The sequence below is a fragment of the Microplitis mediator genome, chromosome 9, assembly GCF_029852145.1.
Source record: "Microplitis mediator isolate UGA2020A chromosome 9, iyMicMedi2.1, whole genome shotgun sequence".
NCBI classification, from domain to species: Eukaryota; Metazoa; Arthropoda; class Insecta; order Hymenoptera; family Braconidae; genus Microplitis; species Microplitis mediator.
The window spans coordinates 19,430,594-19,445,059 of NC_079977.1; the positions used below are offsets into that span (position 1 = coordinate 19,430,594).

Consider the following 14,466-nt stretch of genomic DNA (forward strand, 5'->3'; position numbering starts at 1 on the left):
GATTATATTTGTTACAACCGAAGATGGTAACTGTTACCATTCAAAGTTATAAAAATTCTTAATTAAGAATGTGTGTGTGCAGATGAGTGTGCGCATGTGTGTGCGTATGTGTGCAGATGAGTGTACGCATGTGTGCGGGTGAGTGTGCGTGGGTATGTGGGGAGGCGTATGTGTGTGTGCGCATCTATGTGTGCGTGTGTGTGAAATTAACCACTTCACAGTTAAAGAAATTATACATAGACAAGCGTCAGACTATAACGCTGATATTCAAATTTTTTATTAGCTTAAATGGTAATCATTACTTATGCTGATAGTAACTATTACCATCAGATTATTAATAATTACGATGTTAATAATAGTATACTATTACTATAGTAATTATTTACAATAATAAAAAATATAATTTCTGATTATCATAAATAATTATAAATTTTACCATGTAGTTGGTAGATACTACAATTCAGATTGTTTAATTAATAATTTAAATAATATTTTCTATCATAAAATTCAGTTTAAAAATTGTACTATGACTCGATGATAACTTTTACCATAAAATTCTCTCCATGTAGGTCCCATACTTTCCTACATGGATCCCCTTATAAATCCATACTTTCCATAGGAAACTATGTTGGTCCCCATGGATCCTGATGTAAATCATAGTTTCCCATATGAATTTCTATGACTTGCTATATAATCTTGCATAGATTTTATTGATAGAATTTGAATTAAATTTTACACGCGCCGAAAAGTTATTTAGGTTTAAGACACACCTTGTTATTTTAGGAATATTTAAACCCCGGCAAGGACGTTCAGGATCAGGCTTACCCATACACGCTTTGCAGCGGCTACGGAAATTTTACGCCAAGTATTCCCACAGTTTACAAGGACGATTGGGACAGGAAGGACTTTGACTGGGACGAGAGAGGGATTTCAATGGAAAGTTTATAGATAGATTGAAAAAAAAATACTTTGAACAGTTTGAATGAATGACGTCCGTTAATTTTTTCCGTAATTATCTAGAAAATAACTAACAAAATGATATAGTTATTTCAACATACCGTTAGTTATTATAAAGGATGTTCCGTTATCATATCACTGCCATCGTTATTATAACATAAGATTTTTCATCGCAACTTGTCTTACGTTCTCTGATCTATGGAGTGAATTATTGAATTTCTATAATTAGGACACAAAAAAAATTTATAAACTAAGAGAATATAAAAAGTAAATAAAAATATACTGGGTAGAATGGGCACTTGCTAATTATGTCCTAAATATGGAAATTCAAAAATATAGGGATCGGGGCAAGACGGCCCGCCTAAGTCGTTATTTGTTTTTTGTGGCTTTAGAACATTGGGGACAACTTGTTTTGATCCATGACGAACAAAGTCATCATAGTTTTGCCTCCTAAACAAAATGATTAAAAAAAATCGATCTATCGGTTGATCTTGCGGGCCAGCCCCAAACCTTCCCGTTGTTTTCGAACTCCTTGAGCTCGAAAATACCCGGGTCAAAAATAAAACTTGATTTAGAGTTGGTTTACCAAGTCGAAATGTGGAGCCGTTTTTCACAAGACAAACTCGACTTTTTTTACGGAGGTATGAAGTATATTAAGTTTTCGCCTTGGTTTAGACTTAACTGGCTTACTTAGTCACGATTTAAGACGAAAAAGTTGAAATCAAGTCGAAATTTACTTGGTTTAGAATTATTCGACTTAAAATGTAAGGCGAAAAAGTCTAAATCAAGTCGAAACTGACTTGATGTAGACTTATTCGACTTAAATTATAAGTCGAAAAAGTCAGAACTAAGGTAAAATAATTTTTATATATTAAGGCGAAAGTAAGGCGAATAAATGACTTTTTTCCGACTTGATTTAGCAAGTCAAAGGTTATGTGAATGACTATCGTGCTCAAAGTAAAGACGAATAAGTTGAAACTAAGATGAAAAAAGTTCAAAAAGTTTAAAAAAATTAAATTTAAGTCGAAAAAGTCGAGATCTTATCAAAAAATCGTCGGCAGATCGATAACTTCAAAAGACAATAAGGCGAAGCGAGCCTGAATCAAGTTTTATTTTCGACCCAGGTACTTTTGTATGCCGTTCTTTTCGAAAAAAAAACGTTTTTTACCATTTTTTCTCCAACGATATTTCTCAAACGAATTGACCGATTGAGACGGTTGGGGTGGCAATCGACGTATTTTATTGAGTTCTAAAGCTGATTAGGTTTTAGAATTGATTTATCTAGTCATTTTTGAGAAATTTCAAAAATACTAAAAATAATTTTTTTTTTAATTCTTTCGAAAACGATTGCTCTTAAACGAATGAACCGATTTTGATACCTAAGGTGGCATTCGACGCAGCTTATAAAGTTTTAGAGCTGAATAGATTTTGGAATCAATCCATCGAGCACATTACAAGTTATAAAAAAAAAAACATTTTTGAAAAAATTTTATTTTTGGAATATCTCCGAACGCATCCGACCGATCAAGTTCAATTTTTCACATCTTTTAGAAATCAATAAGACGCGTCGAATGACACCTTCGCGATCAAAATCGGCTTATCCGTTTATAAGTTACAGAAAATTTACATACGTACGTACACGCCTACATACACTCGGACATCATCTTCAAATTAGTCAGAATAGCTTCCTAGAAGCTCCAAACTTCAAGATCTTTTAGAAATTCGATTTTTTAAAATTAGACCAAAACCAATAACTTCCCGAATTTTTGAAAATTTCCAATTTTCACTGCGCAGAAAATCCGAACAAATTCAACGCCTGTTTACTCGCGTCAGCGGCACATCACCCCGTTTCTCAGGTTTTCTAACAAACAAAATTATTTTTTTAATATTTAAAATATCTAAAAAATAATTATCATTAATTCATTCGATACTAAAAAGTACAGTAGAAGAACTCATAAAATTTCAAAAGACTAGAAATTTATTTTTCTTTTTAAATAATCTTTAATAAAAATTGCCGTGCTGCGCTCATAGCGCGACTGACGAAGGGTTAATTGATAAGTCATAAAAATCCGACTATCACGATAGTAATTTTTTTTTGCCTAATTTATAAGGAAATCCGGCATGTCTTACACAGAAAAAAAGAATTTCTTGGCGCAAGAAATATTTTGTATTATGAATTGAAGACCAAAATTTTTTTTGGCTCAAGAATTTTTTTCTCGCCTAAAAAATTTTTTTCTTGTTCCGAGAAAATTTTTTCTTATCCCAAGAAAAGTTTTGTTTTACTTTATAATACAAAAAATTTCTTGGGTCAAGTAAAAATTTTCTTAGAACAAGAAAAAATTTTTTGCGCCAAGAAATCCTTTTTTTCTGTGTAGTCTTCCGTTGTGCCCCGGTTTCCCCACTATATATTTATCGGGGTAATTTACTTTGTCCGCCTGGTCCCATTTCACCCACCTCTTTTCTGTATTTTGCGTTGTAGAGGCTTTAGAGCGTATAAATAGTTATATGCCTTTAGGGCGCCCGGAAACTGTAAGGGCGTAATATAAATTAAAGTAAGTAAAATTTGTATTTTCTTCTCCGAACTTCTAGGTGACAAATAAATAAATTCAGATAAACAAATATACTGCACACCACTATAAAGATAGGGGAGGGGGGGGGGGGGGGGGGCAGAGTAGGCCCCTTAAGGAAAATAATTATAATATCATTAATTTTTTTTACGCGTTTACTTCTTTTTAGACCCTTGATACTTATTTTCACTTCATTATGCTGCATCCATTAAAATTGAAAAATCGAAAATTAGGGGATTTGATATTAAAACGGCGGAGAAGACAACAATCAAAGAAAAGGGAAAATACTCAGAATCTTTAGAGCCACGGATTCAATGTGGCCAATGTAAAAATTGGGCCCATGATTCATGTGCGGTTGTTCACAACAAAATTGTGCGAAGCTACACGTGTGATATTTGCAAATAATTATAAAACAATTGTATTTCAATAACATAAAAAATCATTTTAATAGTCTGCTGCGATATAACTTGGAAACGTAATTTTTATCGTTAACTCTCTTAATAAATTATATTTAATGAACAGTTTTAGTGGTCGATTTTAGCCCTCATTATACAAGAAATTTCGATCAGCTTATCCGTCCGAATTTATTGACGTATAGAAAATTTCGAGGGACCTACTTTGCTCCCAAGGGCCCACTCCCCCCTCTCACCCCTACAAAAGCATCGAATACTAAGATCCCTAACGGACCCAAATTACGGTAAACCCACCGTAAATTACGGTAATCTACCGTAAAATACCGATTTACCGTAAATTACGGTGGATTTACCGTAATTGAAGGTGGTTTTACCGTAATTTACGGTGGATTTACCGTAAAATACGGAAATACGGTAATCCACCGTAAATTACGGTAATTCGGTAATTCAGCCGAATTTTTTACGGTAGATTTATCGTATTCGGCGGTAAATTTACGGTATACCCGCCGTAATTTACGGTAATCCACAGTAAAGTACCGATTTACCGTAAATTACGGTCGATTTATCGTAATTTACGGTAAATCTACTCGAATTTTACGGTATTCTACGGTAGATTTACGGTAAAATTACCGTAAATTTACGGTAAATCAGGTCTGCTAGGGATACGTCCTTATGGTGGCTTTCAACCATCAAATGAGTTTACTTTTGTCCTATCTCGAACAAATTTAAGGACATTTTGCCGAATATTTAGAAAAAATAAATTTTTTTGGGCATAATAGCCCTCCTTCAAAAAAATTATTGCAAATAATTTTTTTTTTTTGGTTTTGTAAAATTGTTATGAACATTAAGAATGTGTTTCTTTCTCTTGACAGCTAGTTTTACTTTTATATTACCCAAACAAATTTTTTTAGTTGTAATAAATCGTTCCCTACTCTTACTAAAAACAAATTGATAGTAATGACTTTTTTACAACTATTGCAATGCAATTAAATTTAAATTTAAAATTGCCGCCAAAATAAAGGAAAAAACATCTGGATTTATCCAAACTAAAATAAAGTCTAAAACACAAAACAAATTGAAGAAATAAAATTGTTCAAAAGTTAATACTCATGATCGTAACTGTCTTTATTGCAATTGACTTTATTCGGAAGCTAAAGAATCATGGATTCAATGTAAAAATTGTAAGACATGGTCTCATAATTCCTGTGCAGATGTAGATGATTATCATTCCGATGAGTATATTTGTGAATACTGTAAAAATTAATCGAATTGAAAAATTTATTAGAAGGAAAACAGAAAAACATTTTTTTGTTCAAATTTTTGGAGGGGGTTCTTGCCCTACCCTCCCTTATACCCTAATGTCCTATTGGCCCCCCACCTCTTTTTCAACGCATTATAAATTTTCATATAGGGGAGGGTGGGGCAGACCGGCCCCCCTAAGCCAATTATTATTTTTTGTGGCTTTCAACCATAAGATCACTTTGCTTTTGTCCTATTTCGAACAAATTTATGGACATTTTGCCAAACATCTGAAAAAAAAAATTTTTTTTTTGTGGGGCAGAGCGGCCCCCCTCCAAAAAGTGATATAAAAATTTTTTTTTTCGTTTTTTTTTTTTTTTAAATTGTTTTCATCATTAAGAATGTATTTCTTTCTCTTGACAACTATTTGTGGTTTTATATTACTCGAAAAAAATTTTTTAAAGTGTAATAAATCGTTCACTCTCGATTACCTTAATTACTAATTGTTATTTAATAAAAAAAAAAATCAATTTTATAGTTTTACTTTATTTCAAAAATTTATCAATTAAAAAAAAAAATTTAATTTTTATAAATTTTTAGTGACCAAATTTGCCTCTTACATAAAGAAACGGCCGAAAAATATAAAAAAATAATTTTTTCGGAAGTTTCGGCTGGTCCATTTTGCGTAGGGCTAGAAATGTGGAATTATACTAATTTTTCATTAATTTGACGATAAAAATATGAAAAAATCACTTTTTCAAAATTTTGGGCTTGTCCATTTTGCCCCAAATGTCATGCGTAGGGGTAAAAATGCGCAAACATATCGGATTTATAGTAATTAGTCGAAAAAAAAAAAATTTTTTTTTTTTATCAAAATTTCAGGGGGGCCGCTTTGCCCCAGGGGGGCCGCTATGCCCCACCCTCCCCTAATCCATTTTTCCTCCAATACCCTCCAAATTTTTTTTTCCCAACCACGATGAAAAATTTTCCATCTTTTTCATAACGATCTTCTTGAATTTCCATTTAAAACGCAAAAACAAACTTTTTTTATTTTTGTAAATTTTTAACGAGATCTTAAAAAAAAAATTGCAAAAAAAATATTATCAGCGATTCGCAATAAAAAAAAAAAACCATATTTCTTCTATGGTTTAGAATGATGTTAATATGTTAGTTAGTGGCTGTTGAGAATTAAAAATAAATAAAAAAATATCCTTAATGCTACTAAACAGGGGGGATCTTAATGCTGACGTCATCAAAGTCACGGTCATTGCCATTATAAAAATGCTCAATCCTCAATACCGGTCTCAGTCTGTTGGAGAATCTTTCTCGCTCGACAGCGTCTCAAGAGTACATTGAGTACACTGTATTCTACATATATATATTGTAATATACAAATATACATAAATATTAGATAGTATAGAGAAATCGAATCAAAGTGGGGAATGAGGATACACGGTTTGAAATCGTACAGGTGAAGAGTACCGTAATGTCCAGTTTTTTTCTCGCTTCAGAGAAAATTATTCTTTCGTACAAACATATTACACATTATTATACATCAGTTTTATCAAAACTACGGGCAGGTAAACATCAACACTCATTTTTCATGTAAGTACTTTTTTTTTATTCATTAAATATAATAACTATGTATAATTTTTAAATGGAAATATAGCTAATGATTTTTCGATTTATCTAATTCGAGTATAATAAAATTGTTTACGATAATAATAATAAAATAAAAACGATGGAATTGTTCTAAAAAATGTTTTGATAATATTGTGAGTTTAAAATTGGTTTAAAAAATATCGAAATAGTAGAGATTTAATTTAAATACTCGAGCTGCGGATTGAGGGTATAAATGAGGGAGAAGACATAGCAGATGAGTCGAATGAAATTTCATTGCAGAAATTTAAATTTTTTAAGTAATTAATAAATAATTAAGTTGTGATGGATTATTTTTGTTTTAAATAGATAGTATGTATTTTTAAACGGAATTTAACCATTTGATCCGATGCTCGAGGTATTATTTATTTATTTATATTTTTATGTTTGTTTATTTAAACAATTGGAATTGACCAGTAGAACTTTTTTTTTATGATAATTTTTTTTTTAATCTTGAGATTGAGAATTTGTAATTTTTGTACGGGTGAATAAGCGATAATGGGTTCAAATCAAATGTTTACTTTTTTTCGAAACTTAAAACGTGATTTGTTACTTTAATGCTTTTATTCAAGATTTTGGGTCAAAGGTCACAGAGACGGAAAAAATTATTCTTATCTTTTTTGTAGAAAATTAAATGCTCTATCGAAAACACACCAATGTCTTTTTTGTAAAATTAGTAGTTCAAGATCTAGAAGCTTTCAATGCTTGAATCAAGTTTGAATATCAAAAATTTTAAATAATCGCCTTAATATCCAAATATCTCGTTAACTATCAAAAATTTCGATAGAGTTTTCATGACATTTTTTGTAGCCCACACAATTCTCTATAAAAAAGTCTTAAATCATTTTTTCCTTAAGTCAATATTAAAGCTCTAATTTTTAAATCTCAGTAATAAAATTTTCGTCAAAATATTGTTAATAAAATTAGAATTAAAATATCTACCTAAATACAAAAAATATCAAAAAAATTATCCTAATCTTTTTGGAAGGTCTTAAAATTTCCTACAAAAAATCTTTCATCAATTTTTACTCAAAATCCATATCCTGCTCTACAAGCTCGTAAAACTCAAAAATACTCCAGTACAGAAACGTAGGTCACTTACATCAAAACAAAAATATTTAAAAATATCAGAAATATCAATCAACCCTTTTCTGTAGCTCATAAAATTTTTTACAAAATTAGTCCTTGGAAATTTTTTCCTTTAGTCAAAATTTCCGTTCGTAATTCCGAAATGAATATGAACAATGCGAAATAAAGTCATAAAATTTTCCATAAAACATTAAAGTCTGCATAAATATATATATCCCTACTATTATTCTCCGATGATTAATAAGCATTATTTCTCAATACGTCAGCATTGAAATAAAACTCAAGAGCAAAGTCCTTTTTAAATTCTTCCAATTGTTTTAAAGATTACAAAAAAAATTACTATTATAATCCCGCTCACCTTGACCGTCGAATTTTAAATAAAAATGTTATAAAATATAATTTTCCATTTTGCATTTTAGTTAAATGATGGTCTTGGGGATAGAAATAACACTATCTTTAGTGTGTTATGTTGTCCTGGCACTAATTATCGCTGCAATAATTTTCTTCTTTACATTACTACAACTATTTATCTATGTAACAACTGGCGTTTGTAAGAGCAAGAAAAAAATGAACGGTAAAACGGTCATTATCACTGGCTGCACATCAGGTATCGGAAAAGAAACGGCGCGAGATCTAGCACATCGTGGGGCTAGATTGATAATGGCCTGTCGCAATCTCCAAACTGCTACTAAATTAAAAGGTATATTTTATATTCATATATTTGTATACATAACCCGCATGAAAAAACTTTATATGTGAAAACATATATGATAGAATATATGAATATTATAATGTGATATATTGTACAATATATAAAATAATATTTATATTTTTGCCGTATTAATATATGATAATATATTGAAAAAAAATATATTGCTACACGGAAAGAAAATTATGGGAACTTTTCCCATGCATTATGGGAATGGTTCCCATACCATTATGGGAATGGTTCCCATAATATTATAGGAACCATTCCCATAATGGTATGGGAATCATTCCCATACTATTATGGGAATGGTTCCTATATTGGTATAGGAACTATTCCTATAATATTATGGGAACTATTCCCATAATATTATGGGAATGATTCCCATAATGGTATAGGAACCATTCCAATTACATTATGGGAATCATTCCCATAATATTATGGGAATAGTTCCCATACTATTATAGGAACCATTCCCATAATATTATGGGAATGGTTCCTATAATTTAAGGGAATGGTTCCTATAAATTATAGGAACCATTCCCATAAATTATAGGAATGATTCCCATAATATTATAGAAAGTATTCCTATAAATTATAGGAACCATTCCTATAATTATAGGAACCATTCCTATAGTGTTATGGGTATCATTCCCATAATTATAGGAACTATTCCTATAATTATGGGAAACATTCCTATAATTGTAGGAACCGCTCCCATAATTTATGGTCGTAATTCCTATGTTGGTATAGGAAAAAATTTCACAAAATTATGGGAACCGCTGCCATAATTTTCTTTCCGTGTAGAATATATTATCAATATATTTATCAATATATGACTTTTTATGTATGTTTTACATATATATTTTAATATATCTTTTTTATATTGATATATTATATTGAAAGTAGTATATTAATTAATATATAGAATTTTTGATATTTTTTATATATGTTTTCCAATATATTGCGAAATATATGGTTTCCAATATATTGTAAAATATATGGCACTTTTTTTACTTTTCTTAGGTTATTGCCAGTAAATATAAGGTCAATAAAAAGAAAGAGAAAAAATAATAAATTTGACTTTTTTTTGTGGGATTGTGTAGAAATTAAAAAAGTATATTAAAAAATAAAATTTTCAATATATTGCGAAAAATATAAGTTTTAATATACTGGAAAAATATATTTCCAATATACCGCGAACCATATATTTAATCATATAAATTCTTTCATATATAATTAATTATATAGAGACCATATACCACTAATTATATGAGTCAAAATATATGGATATATATATCAAGTTTATTATATTATACTTATAAATTATATATATACTATCCATATATGATAATAATATATTGAGCATTATATGAGATAATATATATAGAAAAATACAAAACATTATATACAAGTAAATATATTATGATAAATATATAATCCAATATATGTAAAAAACATATATTTTTCAATATAGATATTTTTGCCGCGATATATTTATCACATATTCACCATATATTTTGTTATATACTTTTAACAATATAAAGCTTTTCCATACGGGAAAAGACTATTTTGTCGTATTGATACATTTGGTAATTAATAAATACTTATTTATTATTTATTTATGATAATTTATTCATTAAGTCGAATTGAATAATAGTTTATTTTTATTATATAATTTATTGTCTTTTTATTTGTTATGATTTATTGATATTCATGAGGTTCTCTGTATTAATATTCATAGTTCATTGGACTCGAGAAATTTTTTTTTAGGATTCAAAATTATTTGCATAAAGCGGAACTGAATTTATGTATAAAGAATCTTTATTAGGGTGCTTCGTTTCGGGCGAAAGTTTATTTTTCGTTGCTCATCAAACAAAATATTATTTTTTATGCTAAAAAAAAAATTCCTGCCAAGTTTGAGCTTTTAATTTCAATCCTAAATACTTTCCATTTGATTTCAAAGATTTCCCATTTAAAATACACGTAAATCAGATTACTTTTTTTTTAAGTTTCTAATACTCAGCGGCATTTTATGATATCAAAGCGCCGTTTGTCGCAATTTGTAGAGAACTTAGTGTTCTTCAAAAGTGTCCATAGTAAATTTGCTGTTATTCAAGCGGTTTCACTTGTGTCCGTTGCGGAAGTCATTTTTCCTATTAAACTGACATTCATCGGCTTGCAGAACGTAAACCAATGAAAGTACACTAAAAATGCTAATGAAAATTTTATAGGAAATTTTATTCCCTTCAAAAAAGGTCCTATGAGTCAAGTCGCTAAAGTCCATAGTTTCTGAACTATAGTAATTTTAATAGTTTGAAAAATAAAATATCAATTATAATTTTTGATATTGTATTTTTCAAATTATTAAAATGATTATAACTTGGAAACTATAGACTTTAGCGACTTGACTCATAGGACTTTTTTTGAAGGGAATAAAATTTCCTACAAAATTCTCCTGAATGTTTTTAGTGCACTTCCATTGGTTTACGTTCTGCAAGCCGATAAATGTCAGTTTCATAGGAAAAATGACTCCCGCAACGGACACAAGTGAAACCGCTTGAATAACAGCTAAGTTACTATAGGCACTTTTGAAGAACACTAAGTTCCCTACAAATTGCGACAAACGAAGCTTTGATATCATAAAATGCAACTGAGTATTAGAAACTTAAAAAAAAAGTAATTTAATTTACGTGTATTTCAAATGGGAAATCTTTGAAATCAAATGTAAAGTATTGAGGATTGAAATTAAGAGCTCAAACTTGGCAGGAATTTTTGTTTTAGCATAAAAAATAATATTTTGCTTAGTGAGCAACGAAAAACAAACTTTCGCTCGAAACGAAGCACCCTAATCTATTCAGATTAGAGCGTTTCGAAAAAAAAAACAATTTTTTTCCTCGGAAACAGGTTCAAAAGTTTTATTCAGACATAAAAATACGCCTGTGAAAATTAGATCTCTGAATATTAACATTGAGAGGTTCTGCATCGCACCTTTCTATTTCCCATAAGAATAACATGGAAACATTTTTTTACATCTTATGATTCTATAACGAGCTGACGATGCGTCGTAGGGAAAATTTGCTGGCATGGTCTTATAGAGGATTGAATTCTCTACAAAAAAGTATCTTATCATTTTTTGATAAGACCATCCGTTCAAAAGATATTTGAACTTGAAGTCAAATTGATAGTAAATTTTGAGATCTTTTTACTTTTCCGGCGAAACTATCAGACTTATTACAAAATATCATAGAATCTTTTCTGTAGACAATTTTCTTGTCTACAAATTATTTCGAATAACGTTTTTCCAAATTCTGCAGCGTTTTCTAGGTATTTTCATTTTAATGTCAAGGTCTCGAAAAAAAGTAGTATTCTGATCGATTTCAAGAGCTTGATATTACAATGAAAACAACTGGAAAAAAATGCGGAATTTAAAAAAATTCATTCGAAATAATTGCTAGGGACTAAATTTATCTACAAAAAAAGATTCTACGACATTTTGTGATAAGTTGTATAGTTTCGCCGGAAAAGTAAAAAGATCTCGAAATTTGTCTATAAATCTTTTAACAACTTTTGAACAGTTGGATTTATCAAAAAATGATAAAAGACTTTTTTTTATAGAGCATTCACTTTCTTACGGAATTAAGTCTGCAAATTTTTCCAACCACGCATCGTTAACTAGTTATACAAATCAGAAGCAGAAGAAGTTTTTTCCATGTTATGGAAAATAGAAAATTGCAATGTGGAACCCCTTAATGTTAATATTAAGTGTTCTAATTTTGACTGGCGTATTTTTATATCTAAACTTTTGGAATTGTTTCCGAGAAAAAAAAAAATTGCTAAATTTTTTGAAATGCCCAAAACAGCTTATGGAAAATTTTAGAGAATTCTGGAACGATTAAAATTCACTTAGAAAACTTTGTTAATCGTTTATCAGCGAACTAATCGACTACTTTATGTCTAAAAGTCAAGTTAATGTCTGATTTCCAACCCAAACTAGATGAACTAATCAGAGAAACCGGAAACAACAACATAGTAGTCAAGCATCTAGACCTTTCATCATTAAAATCAGTCCGCGATTTTGCTGCTCAAATAAACCGCGAAGAGTCACGGTTAGATGTTTTGATCCACAACGCAGGAACAGCTGAGACCTTCAGAAAAAAAGTAACTGATGATGGACTAGAAATGACCATGGCGACCAATCAGTATGGGCCATTTTTGCTGACTCATTTACTAATAGGTAACTGCTCCAGTCCTAGTTCTTCAGGTCACCCTACGGTCAAGGTGGTCATGCCCTTACGGAAAAAACTAATCAGCACTAATGAGAAACACTAATGCTTTAGTTTTTTTGCGCACTGATGGTTTAGTGTCATGAGTGCTTTTAGTGCCATTAGTTCGTTTAGTGTCATTACTGTGCTTAGTATCATTAATTTGAATTTCACAGTAGAGTAGTACCAGCTATTCGGATTACTCATGAACACTAATAGAACATTATTCAAAACTAATCACTTCCAATAGTATTACAAGATCCATTAGCACTCCAACTAACCCTGGCGGTTTTGAATCATGGTGGAAACACGGTGGGATTGTGCCATTTTACCACCGAGATTACAAGGTGTTGCCACCGTGGTTCTACGGTGTACCCAGAAAATCGGTTTCACAGTAGGACAACGGTGATTACATCGTGAACCCACGGTGGTGGAATGGCACAAAGCCACCGTGTACCCAGTGGTGGATCCACGGTGTTTACACTTCCACGGTGTTTTCATCGTGATTCAAATCCGCCAGGGAATGAATACTAATACAACGCTATCCAACACTAATCACATCCAATAGTGTTTGAAGATTCATTAGTCAGAGTACTAATGGTCAGTAATGATCACTAACAAAACACTAATGAAATTTCAATAGTATTCATTAGTTTTTTTCCGCAAGGGTGTCCTGACTTCTTAAGTAGCTTAGTTAGAAATTTGCCGCTTTGGCTGCTTGGGACCCTTCGAAAATAACCGTAGCAATAAATTTTGATTTAAAACTGTCCAGACTTATTGAAGCGTTCAAAACCATCAAGGATCGTAATCGTCGCATCGGAGTTATATCGCCTTGCTACTCTTAATTTAGAGAATTTGAACCCGGTAACAACAATCCCAGCGTACTTGTATTACGTTTCAAAGTATGCAAACATTGTATTCACCCTCGAATTGGCACGACGCCTGGAAGGAACTGGAGTCACTGTTAATTGTCTGCATCCGGGTCTGATTGACAGGTAGTTAATTTTAACGCTTGATAACGATAAATTTTTCTGTCACGGGTTGATAATTTGGAACCTATTCTGTTGGAATTAGCGGAATTTGGCGAAGTGTCCCGGCACCCTTGTCCTGGGGACTGAACATCATAATCCGTGGATTCTTCAAGACTCCTAAACAAGGAGCGCAGACGACGATCCATCTAGCGGTTTCTGAAGAACTCGAAGGAGTTAGCGGAAAGTACTTCTTGGACTGCAAGGTAAATTTTATAAGAAGTAATCCAATTTTTTTCTATTTTTGCCATGTGCCCAAATCTAATACTGTTTTTAGGAATATGGATTGTCCTCGGGAGTTAAGGATCCAGCGAAGGGCAAAAAGTTCTGGGAACTGAGTGAATCTCTTGTTAAACTACAACCTTCAGATCCTAAAATATAAGTTTTTGTTTTAATTTAAAATTTATATTATTTTATAATGGTCTATTTATTTAGAAAGTTTTATATTCTGGTTCGTTTATTTATTTAGAAAGTTTAATAAAAATATTTGATGATTAAAAAATTTCACTTTATTAAAGCAGATATCTTGAATATGATCTTCAA

At 30.9% G+C, this 14,466-nt stretch overlaps 1 protein-coding gene across 1 annotated transcript; it reads left to right on the plus strand.

The window, feature by feature from the left end:
- The first annotated feature begins 6,481 nt into the window (after positions 1-6,481).
- Positions 6,482-14,425, plus strand: LOC130674409 (retinol dehydrogenase 14). Its single transcript, XM_057479728.1, has 6 exons — positions 6,482-6,781; positions 8,344-8,624; positions 12,628-12,867; positions 13,668-13,890; positions 13,970-14,129; positions 14,201-14,425. The coding sequence occupies exons 2-6, from the start codon at positions 8,348-8,350 to the stop codon at positions 14,303-14,305; spliced, it is 1,005 nt and encodes a 334-aa protein (XP_057335711.1). The 5' UTR covers positions 6,482-6,781; positions 8,344-8,347; the 3' UTR covers positions 14,306-14,425.
- Positions 14,426-14,466: the final 41 nt, after the last annotated feature.

Coding starts and splice junctions, on each gene's coding strand:
- LOC130674409 (XM_057479728.1), top strand. CDS start 8,348: ATGATGGTCTTGGGGATAGAAATAACACTATCTTTAGTGTGTTATGTT. Junction 12,868..13,667: donor GCTGACTCATTTACTAATAG/GTAACTGCTCCA, acceptor AAAACTGTCCAG/ACTTATTGAAGCGTTCAAAA. Junction 13,891..13,969: donor CATCCGGGTCTGATTGACAG/GTAGTTAATTTT, acceptor TGTTGGAATTAG/CGGAATTTGGCGAAGTGTCC.